At 43.1% G+C, this 17844-nt stretch overlaps 2 protein-coding genes across 2 annotated transcripts in view; both read right to left on the bottom strand.

The window, feature by feature from the left end:
- LOC120924689 (receptor-type tyrosine-protein phosphatase U-like) overlaps positions 1–12944 on the bottom strand; it is a 28788-nt gene extending 15844 nt beyond the window's left edge. Inside the window, exons 1-3 of the mRNA XM_040335695.1 lie at positions 12825–12944; positions 9177–9256; positions 4777–4911 (exon numbers count right to left, since the gene is read on the bottom strand). Of these exons, the coding sequence (XP_040191629.1) occupies positions 4777–4911; positions 9177–9256; positions 12825–12936 (327 nt within the window). The 5' untranslated portion in view covers positions 12937–12944. The remainder of the gene's footprint in view (positions 1–4776; positions 4912–9176; positions 9257–12824) is intronic.
- A 1609-nt stretch (positions 12945–14553) lies between these two features.
- Positions 14554–17844, bottom strand: part of LOC120945890 (receptor-type tyrosine-protein phosphatase U-like) — a 77849-nt gene continuing 74558 nt past the window's right edge. The window contains exons 16-17 of the mRNA XM_040360443.1: positions 16783–16918; positions 14554–14742 (exon numbers count right to left, since the gene is read on the bottom strand). Of these exons, the coding sequence (XP_040216377.1) occupies positions 14554–14742; positions 16783–16918 (325 nt within the window). The remainder of the gene's footprint in view (positions 14743–16782; positions 16919–17844) is intronic.

Here is a 17844-nt window from a genome sequence, read left to right as displayed (position 1 = left end):
TGACGGAGCAATGATAGTGAGTAATGACGGAGCAATGATAGTGAGTAATGACGGAGCAATGATAGTGAGTAATGAGGGAGCAATGATAGTGAGTAATGAGGGAGCAATGATGGTGAGTAATGACGGAGCAATGATGGTGAGTAATGACGGAGCAATGATAGTGAGTAATGAGGGAGCAATGATGGTGAGTAATGACGGAGCAATGATGGTGAGTAATGACGGAGCAATGATAGTGAGTAATGATGGAGCAATGATAGTGAGTAATGACGGAGCAATGATAGTGAGTAATGACGGAGCAATGATAGTGAGTAATGACGGAGCAATGATAGTGAGTAATGACGGAGCAATGATAGTGAGTAATGATGGAGCAATGATAGTGAGTAATGACGGAGCAATGATAGTGAGTAATGATGGAGCAATGATAGTGAGTAATGACGGAGCAATGATAGTGAGTAATGACGGAGCAATGATGGTGAGTAATGACGGAGCAATGATGGTGAGTAATGACGGAGCAATGATGGTGAGTAATGACGGAGCAATGATGGTGAGTAATGACGGAGCAATGATAGTGAGTAATGACGGAGCAATGATGGTGAGTAATGACGGAGCAATGATGGTGAGTAATGACGGAGCAATGATAGTGAGTAATGACGGAGCAATGATGGTGAGTAATGACGGAGCAATGATAGTGAGTAATGACGGAGCAATGATAGTGAGTAATGACGGAGCAATGATAGTGAGTAATGACGGAGCAATGATAGTGAGTAATGATGGAGCAATGATAGTGAGTAATGACGGAGCAATGATAGTGAGTAATGACGGAGCAATGATAGTGAGTAATGACGGAGCAATGATAGTGAGTAATGATGGAGCAATGATAGTGAGTAATGACGGAGCAATGATAGTGAGTAATGACGGAGAAATGATAGTGAGTAATGATGGAGCAATGATAGTGAGCAATGATGGAGCAATGATAGTGAGTAATGACGGAGCAATGATAGTGAGTAATGATGGAGCAATGATAGTGAGTAATGACGGAGCAATGATAGTGAGTAATGATGGAGCAATGATAGTGAGTAATGATGGAGCAATGATAGTGAGTAATGATGGAGCAATGATAGTGAGTAATGATGGAGCAATGATAGTGAGTAATGACGGAGCAATGATAGTGAGTAATGACGGAGCAATGATAGTGAGTAATGACGGAGCAATGATAGTGAGTAATGACGGAGCAATGATAGTGAGTAATGACGGAGCAATGATAGTGAGTAATGACGGAGCAATGATAGTGAGTAATGACGGAGCAATGATAGTGAGTAATGATGGAGCAATGATAGTGAGTAATGACGGAGCAATGATAGTGAGTAATGATGGAGCAATGATAGTGAGTAATGACGGAGCAATGATAGTGAGTAATGACGGAGCAATGATAGTGAGTAATGACGGAGCAATGATAGTGAGTAATGATGGAGCAATGATAGTGAGTAATGATGGAGCAATGATAGTGAGTAATGATGGAGCAATGATAGTGAGTAATGACGGAGCAATGATAGTGAGTAATGATGGAGCAATGATAGTGAGTAATGACGGAGCAATGATAGTGAGTAATGACGGAGCAATGATAGTGAGTAATGATGGAGCAATGATAGTGAGTAATGACGGAGCAATGATAGTGAGTAATGATGGAGCAATGATAGTGAGTAATGACGGAGCAATGATAGTGAGTAATGACGGAGCAATGATAGTGAGTAATGACGGAGCAATGATAGTGAGTAATGATGGAGCAATGATAGTGAGTAATGACGGAGCAATGATAGTGAGTAATGACGGAGAAATGATAGTGAGTAATGATGGAGCAATGATAGTGAGCAATGATGGAGCAATGATAGTGAGTAATGACGGAGCAATGATAGTGAGTAATGATGGAGCAATGATAGTGAGTAATGACGGAGCAATGATAGTGAGTAATGACGGAGCAATGATAGTGAGTAATGATGGAGCAATGATAGTGAGTAATGATGGAGCAATGATAGTGAGTAATGATGGAGCAATGATAGTGAGTAATGACGGAGCAATGATAGTGAGTAATGATGGAGCAATGATAGTGAGTAATGATGGAGCAATGATAGTGAGTAATGATGGAGCAATGATAGTGAGTAATGACGGAGCAATGATGGTGAGTAATGACGGAGCAATGATGGTGAGTAATGATGGAGCAATGATGGTGAGTAATGATGGAGCAATGATAGTGAGTAATGACGGAGCAATGATAGTGAGTAATGACGGAGCAATGATAGTGAGTAATGACGGAGCAATGATAGTGAGTAATGACGGAGCAATGATAGTGAGTAATGAGGGAGCAATGATAGTGAGTAATGAGGGAGCAATGATGGTGAGTAATGACGGAGCAATGATAGTGAGTAATGATGGAGCAATGATAGTGAGTAATGACGGAGCAATGATAGTGAGTAATGACGGAGCAATGATAGTGAGTAATGACGGAGCAATGATAGTGAGTAATGACGGAGCAATGATAGTGAGTAATGAGGGAGCAATGATAGTGAGTAATGAGGGAGCAATGATGGTGAGTAATGACGGAGCAATGATGGTGAGTAATGACGGAGCAATGATAGTGAGTAATGAGGGAGCAATGATGGTGAGTAATGACGGAGCAATGATGGTGAGTAATGACGGAGCAATGATAGTGAGTAATGATGGAGCAATGGTAGTGAGTAATGACGGAGCAATGATAGTGAGTAATGACGGAGCAATGATAGTGAGTAATGACGGAGCAATGATAGTGAGTAATGACGGAGCAATGATAGTGAGTAATGATGGAGCAATGATAGTGAGTAATGACGGAGCAATGATAGTGAGTAATGACGGAGCAATGATGGTGAGTAATGACGGAGCAATGATGGTGAGTAATGACGGAGCAATGATGGTGAGTAATGACGGAGCAATGATGGTGAGTAATGACGGAGCAATGATAGTGAGTAATGACGGAGCAATGATGGTGAGTAATGACGGAGCAATGATGGTGAGTAATGACGGAGCAATGATAGTGAGTAATGACGGAGCAATGATGGTGAGTAATGACGGAGCAATGATAGTGAGTAATGACGGAGCAATGATAGTGAGTAATGACGGAGCAATGATAGTGAGTAATGACGGAGCAATGATAGTGAGTAATGATGGAGCAATGATAGTGAGTAATGACGGAGCAATGATAGTGAGTAATGACGGAGCAATGATAGTGAGTAATGACGGAGCAATGATAGTGAGTAATGATGGAGCAATGATAGTGAGTAATGACGGAGCAATGATAGTGAGTAATGACGGAGAAATGATAGTGAGTAATGATGGAGCAATGATAGTGAGCAATGATGGAGCAATGATAGTGAGTAATGACGGAGCAATGATAGTGAGTAATGATGGAGCAATGATAGTGAGTAATGACGGAGCAATGATAGTGAGTAATGATGGAGCAATGATAGTGAGTAATGATGGAGCAATGATAGTGAGTAATGATGGAGCAATGATAGTGAGTAATGATGGAGCAATGATAGTGAGTAATGACGGAGCAATGATAGTGAGTAATGACGGAGCAATGATAGTGAGTAATGACGGAGCAATGATAGTGAGTAATGACGGAGCAATGATAGTGAGTAATGACGGAGCAATGATAGTGAGTAATGACGGAGCAATGATAGTGAGTAATGACGGAGCAATGATAGTGAGTAATGATGGAGCAATGATAGTGAGTAATGACGGAGCAATGATAGTGAGTAATGATGGAGCAATGATAGTGAGTAATGACGGAGCAATGATAGTGAGTAATGATGGAGCAATGATAGTGAGTAATGACGGAGCAATGATAGTGAGTAATGATGGAGCAATGATAGTGAGTAATGATGGAGCAATGATAGTGAGTAATGATGGAGCAATGATAGTGAGTAATGACGGAGCAATGATAGTGAGTAATGATGGAGCAATGATAGTGAGTAATGACGGAGCAATGATAGTGAGTAATGACGGAGCAATGATAGTGAGTAATGATGGAGCAATGATAGTGAGTAATGACGGAGCAATGATAGTGAGTAATGATGGAGCAATGATAGTGAGTAATGACGGAGCAATGATAGTGAGTAATGACGGAGCAATGATAGTGAGTAATGACGGAGCAATGATAGTGAGTAATGATGGAGCAATGATAGTGAGTAATGACGGAGCAATGATAGTGAGTAATGACGGAGAAATGATAGTGAGTAATGATGGAGCAATGATAGTGAGCAATGATGGAGCAATGATAGTGAGTAATGACGGAGCAATGATAGTGAGTAATGATGGAGCAATGATAGTGAGTAATGACGGAGCAATGATAGTGAGTAATGATGGAGCAATGATAGTGAGTAATGATGGAGCAATGATAGTGAGTAATGATGGAGCAATGATAGTGAGTAATGATGGAGCAATGATAGTGAGTAATGACGGAGCAATGATAGTGAGTAATGACGGAGCAATGATAGTGAGTAATGACGGAGCAATGATAGTGAGTAATGACGGAGCAATGATAGTGAGTAATGACGGAGCAATGATAGTGAGTAATGACGGAGCAATGATAGTGAGTAATGACGGAGCAATGATAGTGAGTAATGATGGAGCAATGATAGTGAGTAATGACGGAGCAATGATAGTGAGTAATGACGGAGCAATGATAGTGAGTAATGACGGAGCAATGATAGTGAGTAACAATGCAGTGATGTCCATACTGACCTCTTGCAGGTCCTGAGCTCTCTGCATCATCACCATCACGTTACATTTATAATCCCAGACCAGCGCCCAGAAATCGGCCAACGTCTGCTTCATGGGTAGTTGGGTGGCGATCAGGACTTCTTCCTTGCTGTTGGACTGAAAGAATAGGGGAAGATGTGGATGAGCAACATTCCTAGGAGAGAGAAGACCACCAAGATACAAAAATTGATGCTCCTCAAATGCTCTATGAGATTTTTTTTGTTAAAAGTGGAAAATAATCATCTTTGATGCTTTGAACCTGTTCTCAGGTGCATTTAACCACTTAACCCCCGGACCATATTGCTGGTCAAAGACCAGAGCACTTTTTGCGATTCGGCACGGCGTCGCTTTAACTGACAATTGCGCGGTCGTGCGACGTGGCTCCCAAACAAGATTGGCGTCCTTTTTTCCCACAAATAGAGCTTTCTTTTGCTGGTATTTGATCACCTCTGCGATTTTTATTTTTTTGTGCTATAAACAAAAATAGAGCGACAATTTTGAAAAAAAATTATATTTTTTACTTTTTGCTATAATAAATATCCCCCCAAAAATATATAAAAAAAACATTTCCTCAGTTTAGGCCGATACGTATTCTTCTACCTATTTTTCATAAAAAATAGCAATAAGCGTTTATTGATTGGTTTGCGCAAAAGTTATAGCGTTTACAAAATAGGGGGTATTTTAATGGCATTTTTATTAATATTTTTTTTACTAGTAATGGCGGCGATCAGCGATTTTTTTTTTCGGTACTGCGACATTATGGCGGACACTTCGGACACTTTTGACATTGGCATTTTTATAGCGATCAGTGCTATAAAAATGCATTGATTAACACTAGGGGGGCGGGGAAGGGGTTAAGTATGTCCCTGGGTGTATTCTAACTGTAGGGGGGGTGGCCTCACTAGGGGAAATGACTGATCGCTGTACATACATTGTATGAACAGAAGATCAGCATTTCCCCCCTGACAGGACCGGGAGCTGTGTGTTTACACACACACATCTCCCGGTCCTCGCTCTGTAACGAGCGATCGCGTGTGCCCGGCGGCGATCGCGCCCGCCGGGCACACGCATGCGCCCCTAGTGGCCTGCGCGAGAGCCGACGTATAGCTACGGGGAGCCGACCTGCCGCCGTATAACTGCGGCGGCTGGTCGGCAAGCAGTTAAAGCATGTTTCCATAGAAGTGAATGGAGGTGGTTGCAAAAGCGTCAACAAGCGCCTAAAGCCTCATACACACACGATTAGATTTTTAGACAGGAATTGTGTGACGACGGGCTGTTGTCGTAAAATCCCACCATTTTCCGCCAACAATTGTGTGTTGTCAGATTTTCCGATCGTGCACACACAAGTCAGAAGTACAAAGACGCATGCTCGGAAGCAATGCTCACCATAACACAACATTAACAGAAAGGTGCCCTAAAGGGTGGCGCTAAAGAGCTGAAAAACCACATAGTACGTAACTACGTGCGTGTTTGTTGGCCGACAGTTGTGTGCCGTTGGTAGGCTAGACAAGTTTTTGGCCAATGCCCTTCTGACAAAGGTCCTACATTTCGATCTTGTGTGCCAGGCTTAACTCTGCAAGCAGCATTATTTTGTGGTGTGGTTAGGCGGTTGGGAAGCAGAAGAAAATTTGACCCAACTGTCTGTGTGAATTGGGCTTTGGTTCTTCTCTGTGGCTTGTCACTGATCGTCTGTTCCCTGATATAGGGAATGACGATTAGTGATGTCACGCCTACAGCCACGCCCCCCTAAGGTAAGAATCACTCCCTTAGGGCACACCTAAACCCCTTAGCGCCCCCTAGTGGTTGACCCCTTGTAATTTTCACAGTAACCTGTGCATTTTTATAGCACTTTTCGCTGTGAAAATGACAATGGTTCCAAAAATGTGTCAAAATTGTCCGAAGTGTCCGCCATAATGTTGCAGTCACGAAAAAAATCGCTGATCGCCGCCATTATTAGTAAAAAAAAAAAATATTAATAAAAATGCCAAAAAACTATCCCCTATTTTGTAAACGCTATAACTTTTGTGCAAACCAATCGATAAAAGCTTTTTTGCGATTTTTTTTACCAAAAATATGTAGAAGAATACGTATCGGCCTAAACTGAGGGAAAACGTTTTTTTTTATATATTTTTGGGGGATATTTATTATAGCAAAAAGTAAAAAATATTGTTTTTTTTTTCAAAACTGTCGCTCTATTTTTGTTTATAGCACAAAAAATAAAAATCGCAGAGGTGATCAAATACCACCAAAAGAAAGCTCTATTTGTGGGGAAAAAAGGACGCCAATTTTGTTTTGGAGCCACGTCACACGACCGCGCAATTGTCAGTTAAAGCGGCGCAGTACCGAATCGCAAACACTGGCCAGGTCCTTTACCTGCATAACAGTCCGGGTCTTAAGTGGTTAATATGGACTGGGTTCCATCAGCTTGGCCTGGCCTGGTCCCTCCTGTCCTGGAAGTTGTGTGAACTTAACATATATATATATATATATATATATATATATATATATATATATATATATATTTATATACTTCATGCACTGATGTTCCCTCTTGTTAGATTTTCAACCAAGTTACATTTATACCCGATCACCATCAGTATATGAAGGAGTTTATGGTAAGAATAGTACAGCAAAGGAAAGTCATAGAATGGAAATGAGGACTTATGTGATCACATGCTGATAAACAAATATTTCAGCCTGAAGATTAACACTGCCACCTTCTGGCTGCAGTAGGATCTGCAGTACCATTTTTTTAATAGTGTAATTGTTAGATACAGTTGCATTATTAAAAATATTAATAAATTAAGTGTAAAAAATAGAAATTGTATTTCTTTAAATTGTTATTGCCAGTCTATAATAAACACAATAGATTTAATTATAGCCTAATATGTGATTTTTTTTTGTTTTGTTATTCTAATTAGTGATGCCTTGTACACAGGAGCAGTTTTCCCGTCGGAAAAAAAACAATGGGCCAAATCCACAAAGACCCGGTGTAACGGCGAAATTCTAATTTAAGTTACACTGCCTTCAAATTTCTACCTAAGTGCCCGATCCACAAAGCACTTACCTAGAAATTTCTGGCCGTGTAACTTAAATTCCGCCGGCGCAAGGCGTTCTTCATTTCATGGGGGTGATTCCCATTTAAATGAGGCGCGCTCCCGCGCCGGCCGTACTGCGCATGCTCGTGACGTCATTTTCCCGACGTGCATAGCGCGAAATTACGTTACGCCGGGCTTTGTGGGTCAATAAAGTTGCGTTGGGAAAAAAAAAAGATACAGCGCAAAAAAAATAATTCAAATTCGAAAAAAAAACGCGTCGCTAGACAGAAGGGTCTGCTTTTACATGTAAAAGCAGCCCTAATTTTGCGTATGCAACTTAATACTTACGGAGAAAAAACGAACCAGAAAAGCGTTGTGGATCTCCGTAAGTGCTAATTTGCATACCCGAGGCGGCATTTCGACACGAAATGCCCCCAGCGGCGGATGCGGTACTGCATCCTAAGATCCGGCAGTGTAATTCAATTACACATGCCGGATCTTCTCCCTAACTATGGAAAACTGATTCTGTGGATCAGTTCCAAAGATAGAAACAGGGATACAGAGGCGGAACAGCAGATCTGCCTGCGTATCTCTTTTGAGGATCTGGCCCAATGGTTTTACAGACGGAATTCCTCTCAAGCCTGCCTTGCATACACGGTCACACAAAAATTCGATGAAATTTTGACTGCCAAGAACGCGGTGATGTAAAAGATTACGACGAGCCAAGAAAATTAAGTTCAATGCTTCCGAGCATGCGTCGAATTGTTTCCGAATATGCACGTTTTTTTTTTCCCGTTGGAAAAGCATACAGACGAGCAGTTTTCCCACTAGGATTTTTTCCTGATGGGAAAAAAGAGATCCTGCTCTCTTTTTTTTTTCCGTCAGTTTTCCCGTCTGAAAAACTGCGATGGAGCATACACACGGTCGGAATTCCCGGCCAAAAGCTCTCATCGCAGTTTTTCCGACTGGGAAAATCAGTCGTGTGTGAGAGGCATTAGAGTTATTAGCAAGTTGACTGATGCATGCCAACACTGTTTTCAAAGGAGGTTTAACTTGGGAAAATTTTGATATTTATAAAATAATATTATATAATTATATGTTTATGTTGCCTTATTATAATAATAATAATAATAATAATAATATTCCATTATAATAATAATATTCCATAATAATACTAATAATAATAATAATAATAATAATAATAATATTCCATTATAATAATAACGATAATAATATTCCATAATAATAATAATAATAATAATAATAATAATAATAATAATATTCCATTATAATAATCCCGCCTTTTTCCATGACCGGGAAGCACCGAGTTGGGAAGAACCTTACAGTCACAAACACAGCGTTGATGTATCCGGGAGCCCCCCGGGTGTTCAGTGCGGACATCAGCGCCGGACGCCAGTGATCACCTGCGGACAGAGAGAACACTGGAGGTCAGAAGACATCTGGCGCGGTGTTGGGGATTTTACAGCCAAGAAAAAAAAGTGTAAATAAATTCAGAAAATTCTAATCAATTTGAAGAATATGGCTAGGACTCAGGAATTGGAACAGGGACCTCCCCCAAAGGTCAAAGGTCAGAAGGCGGGTTCCCAGAGGTCACAGGGCGTGGCTGACCCACCCCTACCAAAGTGTACTGCCTACCCCAACTAAGTCGGGGAATGAACAAGTCGAATTCTGTTCAAAGATTGCATTTGAATTGAATTCCATTCAAAGTCAAATTTATTCTTTCAAAATCGGAATTTTTGGAAGATGGGTATATACTTTCTATTCCATTCTATTCTATTGTTTTTTTATATTCTATTCTTTTATTTTCTATAATATTCTTTTATTCTCTAGTATATGCTATTATTTTCTATTCTATTCTATTTCAAATATATTTGATTCAAAATTAGAATTTTGGAAAACTGTTATATTCTTTCTATTCTATTCAACTCTTTTCTATTCTATTCAGATTTATTCTATTAAAAATTTGAATTTCCGAAGATGGTTATCTTCTTTCTACTCTATTGTTTTTTTCTATTCTGTTCTTTCATTTTCTTTTTTATTCTTTTCTATTCTAATTAAATTTGAATCTATTCTATTCGAATTTTGGGAAATAGTTATATTCTCCTTATTGTATTCCATTTCTTTATTTTCCATTCTATTCAATTTTGTTCTGTTTTACTGTATTTTTCTATTTTCTATTCTATGCCTTTATTTTCTATTCTATCCCTTTATTTTCTATTCTATTTCTTTCTATCCTTTTATTTTATATTCTGTTTTACTCTATTATATTATTTTTACTTTTTATTCTATTCTATTATTTTCTATTCTATTCCTTTATTTTCTATTTTATTCTCTTCGTAAATTTGAATTTGATTCGAAAACTATTAGGCCGCGTACACACGATTGGTTAAACCGATGAGAACAGTCTGATGGACCGCTTTCATCGGTCCAAACCGATCGTGTGTGGGCCCCATCGGTTATTTATCCATAGGTTAAAAAAAAGCCAACTCGCATTAAATTTAACCGATGGATTCCTAACCGATAGGTCAAAAAACCGATCGTTAGTATGCAAAAGCATCGGTTAAAAACCCGCGCATGCTCAGAATCAAGTCGACGCATGCTTGGAAGCATCGAACTTTGTTTTTTCAGCACGTCGTGTTTTACGTCACCGCGTTCTGACACGATCGTTTTTTTAACCGATCGTGTGTAGACGTAATGGACCATCAGTCAGCTTCATTGGTTAACCTATGACAACGGTCTTTCAGACTGTTCTCATCGGATGGACTGACCGTGTGTACGAGGCTTATGCCTTTTTTTTCTATTCTATGGGCTAGATTCACATAGCCCGCCCTAACTTTGCGGCGGCGTAGCGTATCGTGTTTACACTACGCCGCCGTAAGTTAGCGAGGCAAGTACATTATTCACAAAGTACTTGCCTGCTAAGTTACGGCGGCGTAGCCTAAAGCGAGCGGGCGTAAGGGCGCCTAATTCAAAATAGGCTGAGGGGGCGTGTTTTATGTTAATTTGTGTTGACCTGACGTGATTGATGTTTTTCTAGAAGGGCGCATGCGCCGTCCGCCTACATATCCCAGTGTGCATTGCGGCAAAGTACGCCGCACGGGCCTATTGGTTTCGACGTGGACGTAAATGACGTAAATCCCTATTCACGGACGACTTACGCAAACAACGTAAAATTTTCAAATTTCGACGCGGGAACGGCGGCCATACTTAACATTGGTTACGCTACCTAGGGGGAGCATGTTTATCTTTAGGCGGCGTATCTCTTACGGAAACGGCGTATCTTTACTGCGACGGGCGGACGTACGTTCGTGAATAGGCGTATCTAGTGATTTACATATTCTACGCCGACCGCAATGGAAGCGCCACCTAGCGGCCAGCCTAAATATTGCACCCTAAGATAGGACGGCGCAAGCTGTTGTATCTTAGATAGGTTTAAGTGTATCTCTGTTTGAGAATACACTTAAACTTAGGTTGGCGCAGATTCCGAGTTAGGTCGGCGTATCTACTGATATCTACTGATACGCCGACCTAACTCTACCTGAATCTGGCCCTACTTCTTTCTATCCTTTTATTTTCTATTCTGTTCTGTTTTACTCTATTATATTATTTTTAGTTTTTATTCTATTCTATTATTTTCTATCCTATTCCTTTATTTTCAATTTTATTCTCTTCGGAAATTTGAATTTGATTCGAAAACTATTCGAAATTCGAATTTCGTCTGCAATTTTTTTTTCGTCATTTCGGATTTGTTTAAATTCGTTACTTTAGTAATTCAGAAATTCGGATACATTTCCAAATAACTAAAAATGTGTGCGGATTTCAATTCGGAACAAAAACGAACCGCACGTGTCTAAATACAACCCCCATCTTTTATATGTTGCACCAAAAATGTGGACATTGTGTTTTTGTACACTAATAGCTGGATTCAGGTAGATTGCTGCATCTTTCAGGCGGCGTAGCGTATCGTATTTATGCTACGCCGCCTTAAGTCAGAGAGGCAAGTGCTGTATTCACAAAGTACTTGCCTCCTAAGTTACGGTGGCGTAGCGTAAATGGGCCGGCCTAAGCGCGCCTAATTCAAATGAGGATGAGTGGGGCGTGTTTTATGTAAATGATTTGTGACCTGACGTGATTGACGTTTTTTACGAACGGCGCATGCGCCGTCCGTGTACATATCCCAGTGTGCATTGCTCCAAAGTACGCCGCAAGGACGTATTGGTTTCGACGTGAACGTAAATTACGTCCAGCCCTATTCACGGCCGACTTACGCAAACAACGTAAAATTTTCAAATTTCGACGCGGGAACGACGGCCATACTTAACATTGACTAGCCCAGCTATTTGTTCTAATAACTTTACGCCGGAAAAAGCCTTACGTAAACGATGTAAAAAAATGCGCCGGGCGCACGTACGTTTCTAAATCGGCGTATCAAGTAATTTGCATATTCTACGCCGAACTCAAGGGAAGCGCCACCTAGCGGCCAGCGTAAATATTGCACCCTAAGATACGACGGCGTAGGAGACTTACGCCGCTCGTATCTTAGCCTAATTTAAGCGTATCTGGTTTCCAGAATACGCTTAAATTTGCGATGGCGTAGATTCAGAGTTACGACGGCGTATCTACTGATACGCCGGCGTAACCCTACGTGAATCTAGCTATAAAATTTGTTTTATTGCACTTTTTTTCCCCCTGAAGATATGCACTCGAAAAACAGCTACAGCAAATATCATGCGACACAAAAAATTGCTTCAACCGCAATTTTATTCTCCAGGGACTCTGTTTTGAAAAATAAATACTTTTTGGGGGTTTTCAAGCAGTTTCCTAGCAAAAAATGCTGATTTTAGTGTGCAAAAAAATTGGTTAATTGACGATAACTGATTGATAATTATTAAAATATAAAAATATGTTTATATAAAAAGAAAAGATAACATTTGGCCTATTACATTTCCCTTATAAAACATATCATATCACCTGGAAGGATATCGGGGTTGCGATTCTTCTCCTGGTTTTCCCGCTTCTTTCCTTCTTTACATTGATAGATCTGATATAATTCTGTGAGCTTCTCCAGATCCTGAAAAATCATTTTATTAAAGATTTATATTATCTCTAATATATGACTTCGAAGAATTACGGCCACATTGTTGTCTTATTTTTGGATGGCGTGTGGAAGGGTTGGAACTCTGACAGGAGAGGATCACTCGATCACTCGATGGGAAGAACGCAGGGATCGATTCGGTTATTATTTAGAGACCAGGTTATTGATGTAGCTGGAGGCCACATCAGTTGTTAACCACTTCAGGCCCGGACCATTTGGCTGGCCAAAGACCAGGCCACTTTTTGCGATCCAGCACTGCGTCGCTTTAACTGACAATTGCGCAGTCGTGCGGCGTGGCTCGTAAGTTGTTAATGAGAGTGATAAAATAGGTCTGCTTGGCAGTGAGGGGGCTGGAATTGTATTTTTGGGCAGATTTATAGGGCCAGATTCTCAGAGACTTACGTCGGCGTATCAGTAGATACGCCGTCGTACGTCCGAATCTGCGCCGTTGTATATTTAAGCGTATTCTGGAAACCAGATACGCTTAAATTTGGCTAAGATACGAGCGGCGTAAGTCTCCTACACCGTCGTATCTTAGGGTGCATATTTACGCTGGCCGCTAGGTGGCGCTTCCGTTGTTTTCCGCGTCAAATATGCAAATGAGCAAGATACGCCGATTCACATACGTACGCCCGTCGCAATTAGTTACGCCGTTTACGTAAAGCAGGTAAAGAAGATAAAGCTGGTCTCTAGGTGGCGCAGCCCATGCAAAGTATGGACGTCGGAAAACAAGCGTATCTTTTTACGTCGTTTGTGTAAGTCGTACGCGAATAGGGCTGTGCGTAAGTTACGTTCACGTCGTAGACAGTGTTCGACGTATCTTAGGCATTCTATCCGACGCATGCGCACTGGGATACGTCCACGGACGGCGCATGCGCCGTACGTTCAAAACGTCATTTACGTGGGGTCATGCTTTATTTGCATAAAACACGCCCACCTCTTCCCAATTTGAATTAGGCGCGCTTACGCCGGCACATTTACGCTACGCCGCCGTAACTTAGGACGCAAGTGCTTTGTGAATACAGCACTTGCCTCTCTAAGTTGCGGCGGCGTAGCTTAAATACGATACGCTACGCCCGCCCACACTTAGGCCGGGGTACGTGAATCTAGGCCATATTGTTTGAAATCTTTCTGAGACTTATGCCCTGTACACACGATCAGTCCATCCGATGAGAACGGACCGATGGACCGTTGTCCTAGGTTAACCGATGAAGCTGACTGATGGTCCGTCACGCCTACACACCATCAGTTAAAAAAAACGATTGGGTCAGAACGCGGTGACGTAAAACACAACGACGTGCTGAAAAAAACGAAGTTTAATGCTTCCAAGCATGCGTCGACTTGATTCTGAGCATGCGCGGGATTTTTAACCAATGGTCGTCCCTACTAACGATCGTTTTTGTTCTATCGGTTAGGAATCCATCGGTTGCATTTAAAACAAGTTGGCTTTTTTTTAACCGATGGTTAAAAGACCTATAGGGCCCACACACGATCGTTTTTGACCGATGAAAACGGTCCTTCAGACCATTCTCATCGGTTTAACCTATCGTGTGTACGCGGCATTAGTCTCACCCCGCTGACGCTCAAGAGCGCAGCTACGTTTTTTCATACTTCTGGTGTCAATGAACACATCTGAGAAATTACCTGAAATTCCTTGTCATATCCGCTTATGTTGGTCCTGCCGTCCCGTACTCTCATGTGACCGATGTGTTTCTGGATGTCCGACACCGGAACGATGGTGTTCCCACAGAGGAGACCTTCCAGCAATGCGTCATAGAGGAAGATGTACTGCTCCTAGCGGGAGGGGGGGAAGAAATAATATATTCTAACCAGGGAGGGGACATTAAAGTGTAAGCTCCTCTGGTACAGTGTTGTGGAGATTCAGGCTGTACGCTATGCGCACACCATATCTCCTGTGCTAATAAGCACACATTCCGTCTAATGATATAATGCATCTCACCTATCACTCTATTTCCTGTATATCCCCAAGTAAACAGACATCACCACAGCTCAGGTTCTCAGCTCCATCAGCATGACTGCCCCCAGCAACCAGTGAGCTTGGCTTTTTATTTGTAAAAGACAAAAGCATTGACAAACAGGAAGTGATGGTTCCAGCAGCCAATCGCTTCCTCCATGGGAAGTGACATCACAGGAAGTAACCTCCACACAGAAATGACCCTACAGGAAATCCTTCCAACAGGATGAGTTAATACAAACAACCAATGAATAATGGCTAAAGGAGTCCTATGGGTGTGTCTGAGCAGAGACAGGGTGCAGGGAAGCTTAGTAAAAGAAGCCGCATGGCTTTCAAACATGGACTCCGTCTCTGACCATGACAACCCAAAGGCTCCCGTATTTCCGCTAATAGGAATCCTTATTCTGCATTGTTCCAGAGAACAATGCATACCCAGATTATACTACCATTCCTTGGGGATGGGAGGCTATCTGCAGGTGTACGCTACGAGTCCCGACCGAGACAAGAGCGTACATCCGCTTATAACCGATAATGTCCTTGCAGAGCCAACATATCCCCTCCAGACAATCGTCTGTGCATCGCACAGGGGCCCTTTCGCTGGCGGACATACCCACACTCTGCAAACACCTCTCTCCAACCCCAGGAAGTTTTCCACTACCAGACGGGACTGAACCAGCGTCAGACTGCCCCAGTCAGCTCTTTAGAGCGGGTTGCGGAAGAACTAACACTGGGCAACACTATGACAATACATATTAGATACATCTTCATAACATGTCCACAACAGTAAGCTCCTCTGTACAGAGACTGATGTGACTGTGGGGGGAGGGGACATTAGAGTGTAAGCTCCTCTGTACAGAGACTGATGTGACTGTGGGGGAGGGGACATTAGAGTGTAAGCTCCTCTGTACAGAGACTGATGTGACTGTGGGGGGGGGACATTAGAGTGTAAGCTCCTCTGTACAGAGACTGATGTGACTGTGGGGGGGGGGGGGGAGGGGACATTAGAGTGTAAGCTCCTCTGTACAGAGACTGATGTGACTGTGGGGGAGAGGGGACATTAGAGTGTAAGCTCCTTGGTACAGAGACTGAAGTGACTGTGGGGGAGGGGACATTAGAGTGTAAGCTCCTCTGTACAGAGACTGATGTGACTGTGGGGGGGAGGGGACATTAGAGTGTAAGCTTCTCTGTACAGAGACTGATGTGACTGTGTGGGGGAGGGGACATTAGAGTGTAAGCTCCTCTGTACAGAGACTGATGTGACTGTGGGGGGGGGGAGGGGATATTAGAGTGTAAGCTCCTCTGTACAGAGACTGATGTGACTGTGGGGGGAGGGGGGGGACATTAGAGTGTAAGCTCCTCTGTACAGAGACTGATGTGACTGTGGGGGGGGGAGGGGATATTAGAGTGTAAGCTCCTCTGTACAGAGACTGATGTGACTGTGGGGGAGGGGACATTAGAGTGTAAGCTCCTCTGTACAGAGACTGATGTGACTGTGGGGGGGGGGGGGGGACATTAGAGTGTAAGCTCCTCTGTACAGAGACTGATGTGACTGTGGGGGGGGAGGGGATATTAGAGTGTAAGCTCCTCTGTACAGAGACTGATGTGACTGTGGGGGAGGGGACATTAGAGTGTAAGCTCCTCTGTACAGAGACTGATGTGACTGTGGGGGGGAGAGGACATTAGAGTGTAAGCTCCTCTGTACAGAGACTGATGTGACTGTGGGGGGGAGGGGGGACACTAGAGTGTAAGCTCCTCTGGTATAAAAGGGAATTATGGGACATTGGATGAAAGGAACAAACTCAATAGATAAAGCCGGTGGGTGATGCGAGATAAAGGAGGACAATGGTAGATGAACAAACCTTTTCCTGCACCATCTTCACCCTCTTCTTCCGCAGCTCCGACACACAATTATAGACGTTCACTTTGTTGACCGCGTGCGCCATCTTCAGGAGAATATCCAGTGCGATGAATGTGCCCGTTCTGCCAATCCCAGCACTGCAAACATGGAGAAGCGGGGTGTGATTGGGATTTATAGGGGGGAAGAGCCGGTCTCACCCACCACAAGCTGAACATTAACCAGTCTGCTGAACCTTCAGGGCCCTGATGCAAGAAACCATGAAGGGCCCCACCCGACCCGAGCCTGGGGCCCTTCCCATTGATCCCGGGGCTCTTAACTCCCTTCACAAGGGGCTTTCATTACAGTCCTGCAGCCGGACCTTTTCACATGTTCTGCAGTGGGATCCCTTCCTGCCCTCACATTAGAGCACCCCCTTCACATCAGAGTTCCCCTTTAAGTACATCAGAGTCTGGGGGGTTAACCCTTACAATGCAAGGGGGAACGCTGCAGACCCTGATGTACAGGGGGAACTCTGCGGACCCTGGTTTACAGGGGGAACTCTGCGGACCCTGGTGTACAGGGGGAACTCTGCGGACCCTGGTGTACAGGGGGAACTCTGCGGACCCTGGTGTACAGGGGGAACTCTGCGGAACCTGTTGTACAGGGGGAACTCTGCGGAACATGGTGCAAAGAGGAAGTCTGCGGAACCTGGTGCAAAGGGGAACTCTGCGGAACCTGGTGCAAAGGGGAACTTGGCAGACCCTGGTGCAAAGGGGAACTTGGCAGACCCTGGTGTAAGGGGGAACTCGGCAGACCATGGTGTAAAGGGGAACTCTGCAGACCCTGGTGTAAAGGGGGAACTCTGCAGACCCTGATGTAAAGGGGGAACTCTGCAGACCCTGATGCAAAGGGGGAACTCTGCGGACACTGATGCAAAGGGGGAACTCTGCCGACACTGATGTAAAGGGGAACTCAGCAGACCCTGATGTAAAGGGGGAACTCTGCAGAACCTGGTTTAAAGAAGAAGTTTGCAGATCCTGATGTAAAGGGGAACCCATTCATATCCATAGCCCCCATTTCATGT

Source organism: Rana temporaria, chromosome 1 (assembly GCF_905171775.1).
Source record: "Rana temporaria chromosome 1, aRanTem1.1, whole genome shotgun sequence".
NCBI lineage: Eukaryota > Metazoa > Chordata > Amphibia > Anura > Ranidae > Rana > Rana temporaria.
This window is presented reverse-complemented; position numbering and strand designations above follow the sequence as displayed.